General features: G+C 43.2%; 1 protein-coding gene across 1 annotated transcript; it reads left to right on the top strand.

Annotated features, from left to right (window-relative positions):
- Positions 1 to 974: 974 nt before the first annotated feature.
- PARL (presenilin associated rhomboid like) lies at positions 975 to 11,737 on the top strand. Its single transcript, XM_033149946.1, has 10 exons — positions 975 to 1,116; positions 2,244 to 2,424; positions 3,219 to 3,359; positions 4,039 to 4,087; positions 6,019 to 6,114; positions 7,317 to 7,466; positions 8,614 to 8,684; positions 10,105 to 10,206; positions 11,129 to 11,226; positions 11,425 to 11,737. The coding sequence occupies exons 1-10, from the start codon at positions 1,043 to 1,045 to the stop codon at positions 11,519 to 11,521; spliced, it is 1,059 nt and encodes a 352-aa protein (XP_033005837.1). The 5' UTR covers positions 975 to 1,042; the 3' UTR covers positions 11,522 to 11,737.
- Positions 11,738 to 19,740: the final 8,003 nt, after the last annotated feature.

Genomic DNA, 19,740 nt, shown 5'->3' on the forward strand with positions numbered 1-19,740 from the left:
TCCCTTCCTGTACCAATACTATGTTTATTTTCATTCTCAATGAAGGGTATCAAAAAAAGAGGTCATTGTTGCCACAGAAATGCTACTAAACTACCTGCTAAAGATCAGATTGTACTCCCAACTTTTTTTTCTGCCAAGGCTCCTGTCCTTTTAACCATTATACAACAGCACAAATCTAGCAGCATGGAGATGAGAAATACTCTGCCAAGAGACATTCAGCAGGCACTTTCTGTCTCAACATTTAAACACCTGTTGAAAGCTTTTTTTTATTTTATCAAGCTTATGTAGGCAATTAAGGGTGCAGTTTTTTCACAATACTTAGCCGATTCCTGACTTTGACTTTTAAATATGCTTTTGTTGCAAGTTGTTTTGTTGTAAATGAATTTGTTTTGTTGTAAATGAATAGCGGTTTTAAAATATTGGAAAATGGAAAAACTCGTGTTCCATTTTCGGCAGTTAAAACTACTTGACACAGGGCCCTGCAAAGAAAAGGAAAAAAATATGGTAAACATCCCCAACTGAAGAGCAGAAGGCTAATGGCTATCATTGATTTCTGTCAGCATCTTTTCCTAATTCTGCTATTTACCACTGCTGCCCACACAATCCATGCCTGCGCCTTCCTTTTCCCATGAGAACATATGAGTGGACGCTACTGCCCTGAAGAAGAAAAGGCCTTCTGGCAAGGAAGAGGCACAGCCTCGGTGCCCAGTCCAGCCTGAGTGCCTTTGATGAAATGGGGACTTAATCCGACCAACACCAATTGCTTCAAAATGGCGACAGAAGACCCGAAGCCCCCCCCCCCAAATATGTTTTTAAGATCTCTCAATAGGACGCAGCAATAATTTTTGTTGCCGGAAGAAAGAGAACGGCACTGTAGGCCTCGCCGCCCTTTTCCCGGAGAGGTAGAAAAGGCAGCGGTATTTTTTGCTTCGGCGCTTGGCTATGACGTCATCGGGCGGCGCCAGCCCGCCCATCCCCCTTTCAAGATGGCGGTAGGAAGCGCCCGCCGACCCGGAAGCGTTGTTTTCGGAGGGTGAGGAAAATGGCGTGGAGTTGCTGTGCCCGTGTCTGGGTTAAACAGGAGTTATGGGGTAGTAGTGGAATCCGGACACACAGGTAAGGAATGAAGCGGAGCTGGTACCTATAGGAAAAGGGCGGTGGGGTTTAGAGGAAAGGGCAGGGGGTGGGTGAGGTGGTGTGCTGCTGCAGGTATCGAGGAGTTCGCTGCGAGGGTGCGCGTGGGAGAGCGGCGGGGTTGTCAACTTTGCCGCTCGGCTTTTCCAGGAGTCTGTTATTTTAAAAAAGAAATACGGCACCCAGAACGATGGGTAGGATCCAGTTCCTGTGCTTCTCTTTCCACCCACCCTGATCGAGGGCGAGGAAGAGGGAAAGCCTGTAGTAAAGGAGTGGCTGTGGATGAGGGAAGAACGAAGCCTCCAGACACTGGTCCAGCAGTTACACAGCCTCTCCTTATTCCAACGGATTGGAGAAAGAGAATTGGGTCAGGTGTGTCAATGGCACAACGGTGCATTGGTAGACAAATGGTCTGAAGTAGCTTCACAGAGTCTAGTACAAAATGAAAATATAAAATTTCCTTGGTAGCACCTTGATAATAATTACTTATTTGTTAAACTTACATCCCATCTACCAAATGATGCTTAAGGTGCCTAACAGCAATGATACAAATATAATAATAATAATAATATCCAGAGTGAGAACCATAAACAAAATCATTTATTGTTCTGATATCCAGTCCCATCTGACAGATCATGATTCTGAAACTACAATTTGAAGCTTTTTGACAAGTTTCAACTGATATTCCTACTGAAATGACAAAACATGGCTTAGGTGTTTCTTTTTTTCTCACAAGCTGCTGTTTGGGATAACATCTAGGGATGATTAGGAAAAGAAGAATAAGATAGAAACTATACTTTGCCTATATAGGCGGAACACAAGGTATCGTTTGGGTTCCTAAACTGCTGTTAGTACAGCATCATAGATTAGTGTTATATCAGAAGTGGCCTAAGACAACCATGTAAGCTGCAAAACAAGTTGACACACAAACTTGGAAAGGTATATTCTGGATAGGCAAATCACAAAAAGATCATAGTACTTTGGAGTGGCGAGAAGGTGCTTTCGGTTTCTCTTAATCTGGCATTTCTGAATAAGAAACTGGTATTTCCTGACATCTTGGAAACATTTAGAATGAGTCCACTTTGTGTCCCATCTGTATTTACTTTTAGAAATACCCTATATACACAACAAAGAAATGGATTCAGAAGACCAGCACAGAAGAGTGATCCCCAAACACCAAACCCCAAAACTGGTATTAAGCCACAGAAAAGTAGTTTGTCTCCTCCAGCCTATCAAGAATCTTCCCGTTCAGTGAAAATCCTTGTGAAGCCATTCATCTTTACAATTGGGGTAATAATTGTTTGATATTGCAGATAATGTGTCGCAGTCCTTATGTAATTAACAAAAACTGGTTTGTTTAATGGTAAGCTACAGAATTTTCATATAGAACAGGGATTATATAGAGGTGGGAATGGGATTTTGGCAGGCAGACCCATTGCAGCACTATGACAGTTGAAGATATGTGTATCAAATTTTTTCTAATCTGTAGAACAGTTAAAGTATTGGAACCCATGTCCATATAATGTCTGAGTAGGAAGAACAGGGCTGCCCACATTCCCATCCCTACCCACTGTTTCTGTTCTGAACACCATGGGTCTGAATGGGGCTTCTACCCATGTTCACTTAAATGTGAGTGGAAACATCTGCGTAGTACAAAATCCTGCTTTATCAAGATTCCCATAATGTACTATTCACTTTGAAGCAAACACAGGTAGATAGTCCTCAAATGTTTTCTGGTCGATCTGAGAAGTTTGAAAACAGATGGTTGGAGCCAGCTTTTGCAGGGATATTGGGAGCAGCCCCAGCGTGTGCAGCCCCATGCCTCCTGTATATGTAGATAGTTCCTATTTAGGCATAACACCCAAATTAAAGCATTTAATAGAAGTTGTATTTCCAATCTAAAGACTCCAAAAGCTATGTAGGGAATAGAGATCAAATATTATTGGTATTGTAGATCACCATGACTGTAGAGGTCACACCATACAATGAGTTAACAGTCTTCTGGTGCTAATTTGAATGCTTATGCTTATGATAACAAATGATCTGAATTATGTGTTACCTGAAACCTTAATTAAATATATTAGTTTTCAGGCTGTGCTTTTGGATCAGCTGCTATTTGGCAATATGAACACCTCAAATCCAAGGTTCAGAACTATTTTGAAGATAGTCGAGCAGACTGGATGGATAAGGTGCGACCACAAAAAGGGATGGACTTCAGAAGGCAGGTATTTTGGGCACTAATTATAATTTTACTATTGAAACTGTTGTACATGATGACTGAATTTTTTCTATCGTGCCTTCTTGCAAAGCCTTCTAGATATTATCGTACTTAGAGATGGAGTCAATTCATTAGCACTTTTTCATTTATTTGGAAGATTCTTTCACAAACTCGAAACATACCAGTTGAATATAGCTGATCACAATGCAATCCAGAGGTACATTGATATTAAAATATGTATATTTCATTAGGAAAATGCATCACTTAGAAATCAGACATAAAAAGTAACAAATCCTTATTTACTGCATGGATATAGTATTTAGATTTGTTACAGATAAGAGTCATCTTTTCTTTATGGCCCTGCCCATCGTTGGCATGCAGCTCCCAAAAGGTTACCCACAAGGGAATGTTACCCTTAGGTTAAAAAAGGTTCCCAGCCTTGGTTTACACTAACTAGAGAGGACGGTTATCTTTTGAAAATAGGTGTTTGTTACCTATGTATAATTACAGTTTTCTAAGAAAAGTTTAGGGATAGAATATTCTTCTTTTGTTTTGTAAACTTGATTTCTTCACTGTTTTTGTGTATTGAAAATGCTAAATTGCATATTAATGAGTTTAATATTCATTGTCCTGAGATACTGTATATATTGGATCAGGCCAGATTAAGACTGCTCATTTTCTTTCAGATTAACCAGTGGTGGAATAGTCTGAGCAACGGGCAACGTACTGTGTCAGGTTTGTGTTAGCTTACAAGTATTAGACATTCTCAGGAAGAGAAATATGGCAAACAGGTACAGTATGTCACTAGATAGCTTTGATAACATGCTTACAAGTTGTTAAACCTAAGGCAGTCTTTTCCACCTGTTGTCTAGTTTGCTCCACTACATTATATATTTTGGCCTAACTTTATGTAATATTGCTCCCTTAGTGGCGTTTCCGTGCGCTGCTCTGGTTCACCAGAAGCGGCTTAGTCATGCTAGCCACATGACCCGGAAGCTGTCTGCGGACAAACACAGGCTCCCTCGGCTTATAGAGCGAGATGAGTGCTGCAACCCCAGAGTCGTTCGCGACTGGACCTAACAGTCAGGGGTACCTTTACCTTTACCTTTAACTTAGTGGGATGCAGTGCAATTTTATGCTCAGATTATTCCTTCTAGAGCAAGGATGCAGAACCTGTGGCCTTCCAGATGTTGTTGGACTCCCAACAATCTCAGCCTGCATGGCCATAGATGATGAAGGCCAGACATTTCTCACCCCTGTTCTAGAAGGTTGACGACCCTTGTCTATTGCTTTCTGTAAGACTTTCTCCATGGCTCTGTCACACACAAGATTGTTTCCTGCATAGGAGCTGGTTCTGTTACTAGAAAGTTGTAACAGAATGTCAAAAATAGTTTGCTTACAACTTAGTAAATGTTTTAATATAATTATGATACAGTGGAACCTTGATTTTCGAGCTTCTCGGAAGCCGAATGTTTCAGAACTCGAACGCCAAAAACCCAGAAGTAATTGCTTCCGTTTTCAAAGTCGAACAGCTTCTGGGGAGTTGTTTTTCCTTTTTCTCCATTGACTTTGCTGACCGCCCTTTGCGCCTTGGTTGTCAAATGTTTCAGAAGTCAGTCTTCCAGCATGGATTACGTTCGACAACTGAGATTCCACTGTAATGTGTTATTGGGGACTCAGAAATTGATATTTCATGAAGAATATAGGGTTTACCAAATCAAGATATGGTTTCCAAATATAAGTGTGTGTGGTGGTGATGGAACACGTTTCATTTCCACACTCTGTTCTTCATCAGTAAGAAAAAAATTAAGGGTGGATTACAGTTCATTAGTATTTTGTAGGCAAATTTTGAAGTCTCATATGAAAGTCTTTAAAGAACGTTTGAGCACAATTATTTGTGACCTGAACGAATACTGGGTTGCATCCAAGGCATGGGGGGAAAGGAACTACTTGATGGGCCAAATCCTTACCTGCAGGTCAACTCTGACAGTGCATTGCTTCAGTCATAGCTTCAGTCACCTGATGTCATTATGACCCCAGGTAACCCCTTTTCCTTTGCCCTCATGGTTTAGTTTCAGAACACATGGACAATGTACCCTGCCCATCTGACTGGGATGCCCCAGCCACTCTGGGCAGCTTCTAACAAATATAAAAACATAATAAAACATCAAACATTAAATACTTCCCTATACAGGGCTACCTTCAAATAACTTCCGGGTTTTGTGAATTGTGTTGGATGGACAGTGCAATTTTGGCTTTGTTTTGTTCCTGAAAATATTATTTTCAGAAATATATATTTCTAGACTTCCCTTCATCTATTTGGACATGTATGTGGGCATGAATAAAGCTATTCATACAAATGCAATAGAACCATGAAACTGTAGCATTACTAACAAACTAGCAAAGTCCGAGGCAGCAGTAACAACTTTATAAAGCAGAGTAAACATAAACATGTGCAGTGTCTGAGAAAATAAATATATTTCACCTTGAAGGGTTGTAATGTTGGTGCCAGACATCTCTTTCTGGGGAGGAGAGAAAATCCACTTGAAAATAACTGCTTTGTGGTGCTTGGGTTTACAATAACTTATTTGTGGATTGTATACATTATATATTAGAATGCTTTCACTGCTTGTTTTGTCACTACACTTTTCTTGTTAAATCCATAGGCATTATAGCTGCAAACGTCTTTGTATTCTGTTTATGGAGGATACCCTCTATGCAACGAGTAATGCTTACGTATTTCACATCTAATCCAACTTCTCGTAAGTGTACATTAAAATACATGCAAAATTGTACAAGATTGTGTTTTGTTTTATTTTGGGGCTGTGGGTTGACCACCTGATTTAAGGAAATACCAAGCAAATTGGTTTGCACAATACAAATAGTTTGGGATGGACAAAATATGCTGAAAGACAGGGGTCAACAAACTTTTTCAGCAGGGGGCTGGCCCGCTGGCCCTCAGACCTTGGGGGGGGCGGACTATATTCTGAAGGGGAAAAATGAATGAATTCCTATAACCCAGAGATGCATTTTAAATAAAAGCACACATTCTACTCATGTAAAAACACCAAGCAGGCCCCACAAATAACCCAGAGATGCATTTTAAATAAAAGGACACATTCTACTCATGTAAAAACACGCTGATTCCTAGACAGTCTGCAGGCCGGATTTAGAAGGTGATTGGGCCAGATCCGGCCCCCGGGCCTTAGTTTGCCTACCCGTGCTGAAAGAGCACACCAAATCCTTGAAAAATATGCCAGGCAGATACACCAGCTGTAGAAAACACAAAAATGTCTAGGTTTTTCAAAACTTCAGAGTAGTTTACTATAAGCTAATCTGACAATATATACTTGTTGCAGAAAGATGGGATAAAAATCAGATTCTCAGTTAAAATTTTGGTGTTTTCTTTCCTTCCTAATTTGTAAAACCTTGCCTAACAGTGCATTAGAAGTGAGGGGAATCTTAGTTAATTGTTTCTCTATATTCACTTGTCCTATCTGTGATCAGTTCTTCAGTGTTATTTAAGGTGTAATTTTTAGTTGTTTTTTGCTGTTGAGGAGTCCCATCTCCTAAGAAGTGGATGATTAAGATTTATTTAGCTACTGTTCATTTTCATCCTTCTCAACTAAAGCACTAAACTGTCAGAAAAAAAGTGTTCCATGCTGTCTAAACACAAGATAAATATTGTTATGTGCATGCCAAAATCTACAGTGGAGGGAAAGCTGTACACACTGCAGGCAAAAATGTTAAGGTAATCTTTTTAAAATTATGATTAAAGAGTCGTGGGCTCTTCTGAGAAGTAAAATCATGTGCAAAAAATATAATGCTTAATGATTTTGAAAACCCAATGATTATGTTTTCTCTTGCTAGAAGTTCCATTCTAACAGTTCAACTTGTAAACTGTGAATGGAGAGATGAAATGCTAAAATAATCTTTAACAGCTGTTTTCTTCCTTTTGCCCTAGGAGTTGTGTGCTCTCCCATGTTGCTATCTGCATTTAGTCATTTCTCATTTCTACACATGGCAGCCAACATGTATGTTCTGTGGAGCTTCTCAACCAGTATAGTCTCTCTTCTGGGACGTGAGCAATTCATGGCAGCATACCTTTCTGCAGGTAAGAAGCCTTCCTTGGTTATCTCTTTATGGCAGGCACCCCCAAACTCGGCCCTCCAGATGTTTTGGGACTACAACTCCCATCATCCCTAGCTAACAGAACCAGTGGCCAAGGATGATGGGAATTGTAGTCCCAAAACATCTGGAGGGCTGTGTTTGGAGCTGCCTGCTTTATGGGCTCCTAAGATGATTTAAAACTTGTCTTTGACTTGCACTGAAGTAGCTTTTATTATGTGTTATGAACACATTCATCAATACAATCCTCTTCAAACATGTCTGGATAAAGACTAGTTTAGAAAATTGTAAGATAATTAAATGATGAGCTTCCCAAGCAGTATTCTGTGAGCCGGTATGAGTACTGTGGTAGGTCCAGGATCAATGGGGCAGCTACTAGGATTGGGTTTTTTGGTCCATTAACCACGCTAATCTAAGGTGGGCCACCTTTGTGGCATCACCACCATTTTAGTTTAGAGGTCCTTTTTTAATAGTTGTTTTGGTGTGAATTTTTCACAGAATTAGCTTTCCTAAATTAGGTAGGAGAAGTTACACTTGCTAAAATGTTATAGTTCATAGAAATATTAAAGTAGTACTATTACATATTTTTTTAAATATAAAGAAAAATAAAAGGTAAATGACTTCTTTCTTGGCTTAGGCATAGATCAGTGTTTTTCAACCTTTTTTGGGCAAAGGCACACTTGTTTCATGAAAAGAATCACGAGGCACACCACCATTAGAAAATGTTAAAAAATTTAACTCTGTGCCTATATTGACTATATATAAAGCAATTCTCTTGAATAGGAATCAAATAAACAAATTTTTCCCACGGCACACCAGGCAACATCTCGCGGCACACTAGTGTGCCGCGGAACAGTGGTTGAAAAACACTGGCATAGATCATACTTCAGAGCCCCAGAGGAAAAAACTAAGGAGAAGTGAATGCCAGAAATCATTCCAACTTTGGAGACTCTATTCTGGATGAACCTGTGTCTGCCTTAAGAATTGCATGTTCATCTATAGGACAGTCCAGTGCGCTGTGAAAGCCATGGGTTTAATGAAGCAAATGAAACTAGGACAGTAAAATGAGAATATTTAAATGTTTCATGTTCCTCACTGAATCTGTGCTTCTTTCAACATTATTATTTTTCTAGGGGTTTTTTCCACATTTGTGAGTTATTTTTGCAAAACAGTCACAGGAAGATTTGGATCATCACTTGGAGCAGTAAGTCCTGCTGAGTACAAACCAATCTGTCTGTTGTGAAAGACTGGCTTTGAAGCACATTGTTTTCTGTTTTCAGAAGTCAAGTTATTTTGGAGGGAAAGCTACAGTGGAGAGTAGGTTAGAAATCTAATGAAATATTTGGGGAGGGGGGGTCGGTCTATAAGCTTCACCCCAGCAAAAGTTACTTAGTTAACTGTTTCCCCCACTGGTTAGATCCATGGTTCCCAATGTGGGGCACACGTCCCACAAGGGGGCAATTTGATTTTTAAGGGGGGCAATTCAATAATGAGTTAGACCAAGTTAATGGCTTTCTCCACGTGAATAGCAGTTCACTTTTTGAATAATAAGAATTATATATCAAGGGAGGGCATCAGGATTTTAGAGATGTTTAGGTGGGGCAAGGCCAAAGAAAGGTTGGGAACCACTGGGTTAGATGGTTTGTATAATTAAAAAAAAAGAGATGCCTCAGTATCAGATAAACTATAAGTAAAATCAGTGATGGTGCCAACTCAAATTTTAAGGTGCTCATTTTGTACATTGTAGTTTTTGCAGCAATAAGAACTATTTCCAGCTTGACTTCCATTTAAACACTTATTTGGAAACAAGTCCAATGGATTTCAATTAGATTCCTAACTAGCTTTTTAGAATTATAGTTTTACTGTCATATTTCTGTAGCCTTATTCTGAATTAAGTCCCAATATCAATAGGACTTAATTCACAGCAAAACAACTATTTTCCACTGCAGTTTTTATCCCCAAGTACATTTTTACTTGGGGAGTAAGTTTCATAGAATTCATTGGCACTGTCTTCTGAGTAAAACATGAATGAACTTGTCAATATGAGGAATAAGTTGGGTATGTTATATCATAGTATTGTTTTCACATTGATATTTTCTGTCTTGAATATCAGAAAGATTTATTCACAGACAAGAAATAGTCTATGCTTTCTTAAGGAGAAGGGATTTGCCACAGGCCCCTTCATTGAAATAATTCTTTTAAAATAGCTGTAGTGTTTGGGTGACATTCAGCTAAGTTATATGCAGAGCAGACACATTAAGCCCATCAATATTAATTTGTCTATTCTGAATAGAGCTTTGTTGGATATCATCCTTTGTCTTTAGTATTTCTCTTAACTTTTAGGGCCTTTGCAGCTGTCATAGCTGAGAACCTGCAGCCTCATTTCCACATCTTATTGGTAACAGTTAATGGCCATTGTGAACCTGTTTTTGGCAAAAAAAAAAAAAAAAAAAAAACAGTAACTCACATCTGTTGAACCTCTGGTCAACATAAGCAGTAATCTTTTCTGACTTCAACAGCAATTCAGTTCTAAATTGAAATTTTTTTTTTTTTTGCTTTTGTATTTTGCATTTTTATTGCCAATTAGCCAATTTTAATTTTTTAAATTTTTTCTTGTATTCTAGTCGGGTGCTATAATGATGGTCCTTGCAGCAGTATGTACAAAGATGCCAGAAGCCAGGCTAGCCATAATATTCCTTCCAATGTTCACATTTACAGCTGGAAATGTAAGTGACTTGAAAGAACTGAAGCAACTTCCCTCCTCTGTTGCTACCTGTTTTTGTCTCGTGGGCTTAGCTTTTAAAAAGACACAACAGAAAAGGGAAAGGGGGTGAGAAGGGAAAATGAAAACAACAGAACTCAGGCACCTATTGCTAAACATTACACAGTGATTCTTAAAATGACCATCTAGAAAGGAAGCATTTCAGGGAAGGGGTGGAACTAGGGATGCCATATTTCAAAAAGTGAAAATTGCGATTTCCGCGAAACAGAGCAACTCTGCATCCAGTCTTCCTCTTCTGCAACCAGATGGAATGGCTGCTGTCAGGTGATGGGAAAGGAGGATCCCCAAAGGAGCTGGACTCTCAGCAGAGCTGGTGGAGTGGGTCTTCTAATTTACCAATACAGAACTGAGGCTTGGGAGAGAGTTACCGTATTGGCCTGAATACGCATCTGCAAATAAGCTGCACCTTTAAAGTTCAAGGTTCATTTGCGGGTGTTGTCCGCCTCCTGGCACTCCATTCCCAAACCTCCGCCAGGGGAGGCTTTGGAGCGGTGGGTAGGTGGGCAGGCCACCACTGCCCTGCACTGCCGAGCTGCTTGGGGGGGGGGGGAGCCGCGTGGTAAGGTCTCAAATATAAGCCACACTTTCCCCCCAAATTTGGGCCATGAAAAGTTAAAATGCAGCTTATATTCGGGCCAATACGGTACATGCTCAAAGTTGCTCAATATATCCATGGTAGAGATGGGCCTTTAACGCAAATCCAGCTACAACTCTCGCCCTTGTTCTCATTGACTAGGCATGACTAAATGGGATTTATGAATGTGGACTAGGTTCATTTTATCATTGTTGGAGCTGCTGAAACATGAAGGCAATGCAGCTGTTGTGTGTTTTTTTTGCCAATGCTGTACTTATTTACTCATTTCTAGGCTTTAAAAGCCATAATTGCACTGGACACGGCCGGACTTGTTTTGGGTTGGAAGTTTTTTGACCATGCTGCACACGTTGGAGGGGCTCTCTTTGGCATGTAAGTTTTTGTACTGTGCTAGTACTATGAGAGTGATGCTTCAGTGTGTTGTCGTTTGTTTGTCTTTTATTTATTTAAAATAGCCCTTTAAAATTTCTACTGAGAAGTGTTTTTGGCCCAAATGGCTTCATGACATATACCTACAATGTGTTCTTTGAAAGAATTTCAGTTGAAGTTAATGTGTTTGTTGCTTTTCAGGTGGTATGTAACGTACGGGCATAATCTAATATGGAAGAATAGAGAACCGGTGGTGAAGGCATGGCACACATTAAGGACTTGGAGACCAAATAAATGAGGTGGGGCTCGCAATTGGTGCTTTTTAGAAGAAAGTTGTACAGAAATGGCGTGCCACTTTGAAGACTGGAAAGTGGATTGGTTGTTACATTACTTACACAGTACTGGGATCTTTAGTTCTAAATGTGGTAACCCACGCTCAAAAATAAACGCATTTATTGATAAACGCATAACCAAATAGAAAACAATAAAGATTTGTATCTCATTGCTTTATTAAGGGAGTCTGTTTTATTTCCTCAGGCAATTCGATCAGTTGCCTGATAGCTTCTCATTTAGAAATAAATTATATTAAGATGCCAACAATTCTAGTAAAATCCCGATACTACAGAGCTCTGTTTAAGAAACTGCTTTATCATTCTCCTTGTCTTAATCTGCAATGATGTTTGATATTATTAGGCATATATATATTTTTAAGCACACACAGAGCTATGCTCTACAACTAAGCTATGGCCTCTTTCAAATATGTGGGATGGGGAGGAGTAGTACAAATACATTTGTTGGAGGAGGTCTGTGCTGTGAATGGAAGGGCAAGCACAGTGGGCTGCTAAAGTCGAGTCCCTTAGTAAAAAAGAAGAAGAAAGAAACCCCACATTATGGGGGCTGGCACCATTTGCCAGTAGCATTCATTAAGACTACACAGATGACTTAGCTAGACCAGAATAGAAACCAACCTCTTTCTCTCTCCCCTTCCCCCGCTCGTTAAAATTGCTGCCTGACATCTCACTTCAGGCTCCCTCTCGGGCACTGCAAAATCACTGCACCTTCTACCAGTTAGGCATACAGGGTGAGGTACAGCAAATGTATTCTGATCTCCAGCCAGGCAAGGAAGCTCCTTCTTAACTAAGGAAAGGCAGCCTGTTCCAGACCCTCCAAGTGTCCCAATTTTCCAGGGACATCCCTGGTTTAGAGAAGCCATCCCAATTTCTGATTTGATCCCGGAATATCCCACTTTTCCATAGGATGCCCCTATTTTCATTGGAAAAATGTTGGAGGGTATGGAGTTCTCCAACCCCCGAGCTGTCCGAAGGCAATCCCGTATAGGGAAGTTTTTATTAATGTTTTATTATGCTTTTGCTGCCCAGAGTGGCTGGGGCAAGCCAGTAAGATGTGTGGGGTATAAATAGTAAAATTATCATCATGGAATGGGACGTCCCTCTTATCATCATCAGAGAAATGTTGGAGGGTATGCTATCCTTAGGTTCTTTTTAGGAAGATTTTCTCTAAGGGAGGAAAGGACTCAAAAGTGCTCAGAGGCATTCAGCCCTATATGTCAGGATTTTGTAAACAAAAGTTGGCAACCCTACTTGTTACAAGAGCCCGAGAAACAACTATCACAGATCCTATACCTTTTGTGACAAAGGGGTTGGGCTTCCTTGTGATTTAACATAGTGCAATGAAAAGCTTTTTGGGAGAAGGAGACTCTTAGGATATGTTACTTTTTAGTAATAGCAGTCTGCTAATGATTCTATTAGGCTTTAAATACTTAATTTGGCCATCTTCTGACAATAGCTAGCTAGCTAGCCAAATGCAACCCTTCCACCCTCTGGTCAGATCATTAAACTAACTCCTGCAAGCATAGTGAGGGAAAGCTGTCATGTTAAATATCATAGATCATTTTTTATGGTGGTGAAGGATATCCCAAAGGCGACCTGTAACATATTTATAACACTATTTTTAGAATTTTTCAAGTGCATTACATTTTATTTATATATTTATGCTCTGCTCTTCAGTAGGTAGATCTTCTCGGAGCATTTTTCAATACATAAAACATGACAAATCCTATAGGAGGGAAGAACTAAGATTTACTGACCTATTAAAATTCTAGAGATAGTATAGCAGGAAGTTTAAGCACCTTTCCCCCATAACTTAAATAATAATAATAATAATAATAATATTTATTATTTGTACCCCGCCCATCTGGCTGGATTTCCCCAGCCACTCTGGGCGGCTTCCAACAGAAACCAAATACAAAAATATCAAACATTAAAAACTTCCCTAAAAAGGGCTGCCTTCAGGTTTTTTCTGAATGTCAGGTAGTTGTTTATTTCCCTGACCTGTGATGGGAGGGCGTTCCACAGGGCGGGCGCCACTACCGAGAAGGCCCTCTGCCTGGTTCCCTGTAGTTTTGCTTCTCGCAGTGAGGGAACCGACAGAAGGCCCTCGGCGCTGGATCTCAGTGTCCGGGCTGAATGATGGGGGTGGAGACGCTCCTTCAGGTATACAGGACCGAGGCCGTTTAGGGCTTTAAAGGTCAGCACCAACACTTTGAATTGTGCTCGGAAACGTACTGGGAGCCAATGCAGATCTCTCAGGACCGGTGTTATGTGGTCTCGGCGGCCACTCCCAGTCACCAGTCTAGCTGCCGCATTTTGGATTAATTGCAGTTTCCGGGTCACCTTCAAAGGTAGCCCCACATAGAGCGCATTGCAGTAGTCCAAGCGGGAGATAACCAGAGCATGCACCACTTTGGTGAGACAGTCCGCGGGCAGGTAGGGTCTCAGCCTGCGTACCAGGTGGAGCTGGTAGACAGCTGCCCTGGATACAGAATTAACCTGCGCTTCCATGGACAGCTGTGAGTCCAAAATGACTCCCAGGCTGCGCACCTGGTCCTTCAGGGGCACAGTTACCCCATTCAGGACCAGGGAATCCTCCACACCTGCCCTCCTCCTGTCCCCCAAAAACAGTACTTCTGTCTTGTCAGGATTCAACCTCAATCTGTTAGCCGCCATCCATCCTCCAACCGCCTCCAGGCACTCACACAGGACCTTCACGGCCTTCACTGGTTCTGATTTAAAAGAGAGGTAGAGCTGGGTATCATCCGCATACTGATGAACACCCAGCCCAAACCCCCTGATGATCTCTCCCAGCGGCTTCATATAGATATTAAAAAGCATGGGGGAGAGGACAGAACCCTGAGGCACCCCACAAGTGAGAGCCCAGGGGTCTGAACACTCATCCCCCACCACCACTTTCTGAACACGGCCCAGGAGGAAGGAGCGGAACCACTGTATAACAGTGCCTCCAGCTCCCAACCCCTCTAGCCGGTCTAGAAGGATGTTATGGTCGATGGTGTCAAAGGCCGCTGAGAGATCCAGCAGAACTAGGAAACAGCTCTCACCTTTGTCCCTAGCCCGCCGGAGATCATCGACCAGCGCGACCAAGGCGGTTTCAGTCCCATGGTGAGGCCTGAATCCCGATTGGAAGGGATCCAAATGGTCCGCTTCTTCCAGGCGTGCCTGGAGTTGTTCAGCAACCACCCGCTCAATCACCTTGCCCAAGAATGGTAGATTTGAGACTGGGCGATAGTTGGCCATATTGGCCGGGTCTAAGGATGTTTTTTTAAGAAGCGGTTTAATGACCGCCTCTTTCAGCGGGGCTGGGAAGGCTCCCTCACAGAGGGAAGCATTCACCACCCCGCGCAGCCCATCGCCCAGCCCCTCCCGGCTAGCTTTTATAAGCCAGGATGGGCAAGGATCAAGGAGACAGGTGGTTGGTTTCACTCGTCCAAGCAGCCTGTCCACATCCTCGGAGGTAACAGACTGAAATTGATCCCACGCAACTGGACTAGACAGGACTCTGGCACTCTCCCGCCCTGGCCCTGCTCCCACGGTGGAGTCTATCTCTTTCCGAATCTGAGCGATTTTATCTGCAAAAAACTTTGCAAACGCATTGCAGGAGATCTTGGGGTCCCTACCAGGCCCCGATGACGAAGGTGGCTCCGATAGATTCCGAACCACCTGAAAGAGTCTCCTGCTGCTATTTTCCGCAGATGCAATAGAGGCGGTGAAGAAAGTCTTCTTCGCCGTCGCTATCGCCACTTGGTAGGCTCGACGTTGAGCTCTAACCTGTGTTCGGTCGGATTCAGAATGGGTTTTCTGCCACCGGCGCTCTAGCCGTCTCAACGATTGTTTCATCGCCCTCAGCTCCGGGGAAAACCACGGGGCTGTCCGGGCTCCATGCAACCGGAGAGGGCGCTTCGGAGCCAAACAGTCAATAGCCCTGGTTAGCTCCACATTCCAGCGGGCCACCAGGGAATCGGCTGAAAGGCCATCAACATGGGATAAAGTATCCCCTACCACTCTCTGGAAACCATTTGGATCCATTAAGTGGCGGGGGCGGACCATCCGAATTGGTCCCACCTCCCTGCAGAGGGGAAGGGTTGCGGAGAAGTCCAGTTGCACCAGGAAGTGATCTGACCATGGCACTTCTTTAGTTTCACTTTTTTTTAATGTCAGATCACCAACATCCATAGAGGTGAATACCAGGTCTAAGGCATGTCCTCGGCTATGAGTTGGACCAGACTTATTCAGGGTCAGCCCCATGGAGGCCATGCTTTCCACGAAGTCCCGAGCGGCCCCTTGTAAGGTCACTAATTCGGCATGGATGTTAAAATCCCCTAGGACGACCAAACTAGGTGACTCCAGGAGAACATCCGCCACGACCTGAAGCAGCTCGGGCAGGGAATCCTTGGTGCAGCGGGGAGGTCGGTACACCAAAAGGAATCCTGTACTGCCCCTATTGCCCAACTTCCAGAACATGCACTCAGAGAACTGGGTCTTCCCAATAGGACGCCTGGTGCAAACTAATGACTTCCTAAAAATCACTGCAACCCCCCCTCCCCGCCCACAAGGCCTGGGTTGCTGTGCGTAAGAGAAACCTGGTGGACAAGCAGCGGCAAGGACAGGCCCATCTGCCTCGTCCAACCAAGTCTCTGTTACACATGCCAGGTCAAGTCCACCATCCACAATCAAGTCATGGATGGCAGTGGTTTTATTCAACATTGACCTGGCATTGCACAGCAGCATCTTCAGGTCATGTGGGTATCCCTTGCTGAATCCAGTATCCGTCCGGTCAGGACCAGACCCGGAGGCAGGAATAGTCCTCAGACAACGACTAAACCTGCCTCCTCGGCAATGACATGGTCTGGTCTTAGCGTAACTCCTCCTCCTGCCCGTGATCACTGAGATCGGTTGTCCCAGTGCATCCCACCCTGTGGAACCTGCCCCAGCCATTTTGTTGGCCGGGACCCCCTCCCAGGCAGCCCTGACCCCACCCCTTAAGACAAAATTAAACCTATATAAGAACAGAAAACAAAACACAACAATACAAACCAAAAACTATAAAAATTACAAGTAACCAAAATTATACAAAACTCAAAACCCCACTAAACATCTATCCCACCCCCACAACAAGAAAACTTAAAAAGATGAAAAGAAATAATAATAATAGAAACATTTTAAAACATTTAAAAAAAATTAAAAAAGAGCTGGACAGCAGCAGCACTCAGGCACTCAGGCAGGGGAGTCCTCCTGGGCAGCAGCAACCAGCAGCAGTGCAGAGGCAGCAACAGTCCTTTTGAGGCCCTACCAGGCCCCGCCCTGGGCCAGGTGGTGAGTGGCAGGAGCGGGGCCCTCAGGCACTCAGGCAGGGGAGTCCTCCTGGGCAGCAGCAACCAGCAGCAGTGCAGAGGCAGCAACAGTCCTTTTGAGGCCCTACCAGGCCCCGCCCTGGGCCAGGTGGTGAGTGGCAGGAGCGGGGCACTCAGGCACTCAGGCAGGGGAATCCTCCTGGGCAGCAGCAACCAGCAGCAGTGCAGAGGCAGCAACAGTCCTTTTGAGGCCCTACCAGGCCCCGCCCTGGGCCAGGTGGTGAGTGGCAGGAGCGGGGCCCTCAGGCACTCAGGCAGGGGAGTCCTCCTGGGCAGCAGCAACCAGCAGCAGTGCAGAGGCAGCAACAGTCCTTTTGAGGCCCTACCAGGCCCCGCCCTGGGCCAGGTGGTGAGTGGCAGGAGCGGGGCCCTCAGGCACTCAGGCAGGGGAGTCCTCCTGGGCAGCAGCAACCAGCAGCAGTGCAGAGGCAGCAACAGTCCTTTTGAGGCCCTACCAGGCCCCGCCCTGGGCCAGGTGGTGAGTGGCAGGAGCGGGGCCCTCAGGCACTCAGGCAGGGGAATCCTCCTGGGCAGCAGCAACCAGGTATTTGAAATAATGAGGCTTTTGTATATGATTAATTTTATTGTGTTAGCAAGAACCTAAATATTTAGCAATTACCTAATTTCTTTTCTTTCTAAAGCTAGGCTATGTAAAAGTTTTGCTGCTGCCAATAAACACAATTTCCTTCTGAACCCTACTGTTTGAAATAAAGCAACAGAATGCCTTCTGCTTCCAATGGTTGATCTATAGCTTTTTTTAAAAACTCAAACCAGCTTTAAATAAGTATGAATGGACAAAAAGCTGCTAAGGCTGTGCTTAGTGAGGATTAGCATAGGATTGGATCCAGTTGCCTGTCTGTAAATGAAGTTATAGTACTTCTTCCACTTGTAGAAAGGGCTGAGATCCAGAGACTTTTGCTGTGGGGAAGGGTGATTTTCACCAATTTTCCTTGCAGTCTCAAACACCACCTCCCAAGGAAGGAAAATCAGGAATGGGTCTGCTCATGGCAATTCTGGATTCAACCATTGTCTACAGACATGGTCCACTCAAGCTATTAAATTAGCTACAAAGACTTCATTACTCCCTTGAAGATGTCCTCATTTTTTGAGCATAAAGGATTTAAGAAGAATATGTGTTTATTGAAATAGCAATTTTGATTGTAAACTGCCTTGAATACTTGTTAGAAGGGCAGGGTATAATTGTAGATAGCAACAACATGAAGTAAAAATAGTGTTGAGCATGCACCTGTGTCTATAATTCTTCTTTTCCCATATTTGTAGTCTGATCCCAGTTTTATTTGTGATCCTACTGTGGTATAAAATGAAATATGTGCAACATATTGAAAAGGAGTCCTGCATTCTAAATGGGTTGCATTCAAAAGTGCTTTTTTGACAGAGAAGGGGGATTTTTGTTGTTCTGACATGAGGCAAGAACCAGCACAATAACTGAAATCCCAAGGCGTGCTTGTATTTGCACAAGGCATTCTACAAGTTCTTGCACAATAGTTCACAAAACGGCACTATGCTCACGCATCTCTGGTTCCAACCCAGCATTATTATTCTGTTTATCTTGACGTATGATGTTTTTATTTAACAGTATCACATAGCACATTGACCAGGGATATCCACTTTTAAAACAGGCATCTTTAAATTAATCCTGTATTCTTTGCATATTTCATTACTTGACTGGAACTAATCTTACAAGAATATCTTGCAGCTGGGAACATTTTTACAATGGTGAATTTTAATTCTGCAACTGATAGTGTCAGTTATATTGCAGCCTTTAGCAGTTTGTAAAGATACTAACAGCTTTACCCCTTGCATGTTTATATGGAAGTAAGTCCCACTGTGTTTGAGTGGAGCTGGCTCGTCAGGAAAGTAGATAATTTCAGCCTGTTTTCCAAAGAACAACTTCCACCTTGATTTAGTTGCTTTGCTGTGCGCTGGAGTCGATATTATCTCCTTCACATGTGCAAAAAAAAAGTTTGCTTCTAGCATATACTAAGCCATGTGAACTGTTGTTACATGCAGAGTGTTCGGCATCAGCCACCTTTACTTTTTGTGTGTATTGGCATGCATTCTTATTGGACAGAAGGTGCATTTTCATTGCTTCTAAAAACAACAGCACTTGTGTACTAAATACTCCACTAGACTCTAGAGCAAGCTAAGGAGAGCCTGGAGGAAAAGGAATGCTCATCTCAGTGCTTTAGCAGTGCATATTCCTTCAATTTGTGCATATGGCCCCAAGTTCTCTTGTGAACATCTGGAAAATATCCTAGACCTTGCCTCTTGCTTCTTCTCCCTTTTGCTTTGATTCATGATGGGTCACCCTAGTCCAACTCTCCCCCCTCCCACCCGCGCCTGATCTAATCACCAACCCCCCACCAACTGCCAATCACAGATTGCAGTGGACATGCACTTCCAGCATAATCGAAGCTTTATTAGCATCTCTTTAAAGGCGCGCCGATCTGCATACCGATGGAGCTGGGCTGCCTTCGATTCAAGAGGCAAGCGGTGCAGGGCATTTCCTAGAGAGAGCGCGAAGCCCTTGGAAGGGATGGCACAAAGCTCTGGGACCGGAGCTATGTGTCACCCCCACTTCCCTCTTCTCTCTCCCCCCCCCCCAGTTCTTTTAGTATCCCTGGCAGATGCTGCTGCATTAAGCTCCTTCTGGCGGGGGGGGGGGGGGGGCGGTGATGGTGCACAGGGGCATCACGTGTTTGGCAGCCTTCTAAAGAGGGACTGATATTGACCAAAGTGGGGAGGGGGGTGGAGAAAGAGAAGAGGGGGGG

Source organism: Lacerta agilis, chromosome 5 (assembly GCF_009819535.1).
Source record: "Lacerta agilis isolate rLacAgi1 chromosome 5, rLacAgi1.pri, whole genome shotgun sequence".
Lineage (NCBI taxonomy): Eukaryota > Metazoa > Chordata > Lepidosauria > Squamata > Lacertidae > Lacerta > Lacerta agilis.

Excerpts from the sequence above, each read along its gene's own strand:
- PARL (XM_033149946.1), top strand. The coding sequence starts at position 1,043 with ATGGCGTGGAGTTGCTGTGCCCGTGTCTGGGTTAAACAGGAGTTATGG. Across the intron at positions 3,360-4,038 it reads GGATGGACTTCAGAAGGCAG|ATTAACCAGTGGTGGAATAG; the intron begins GTATTTTGGGCA and ends ATTTTCTTTCAG. Across the intron at positions 11,227-11,424 it reads GGAGGGGCTCTCTTTGGCAT|GTGGTATGTAACGTACGGGC; the intron begins GTAAGTTTTTGT and ends GTTGCTTTTCAG.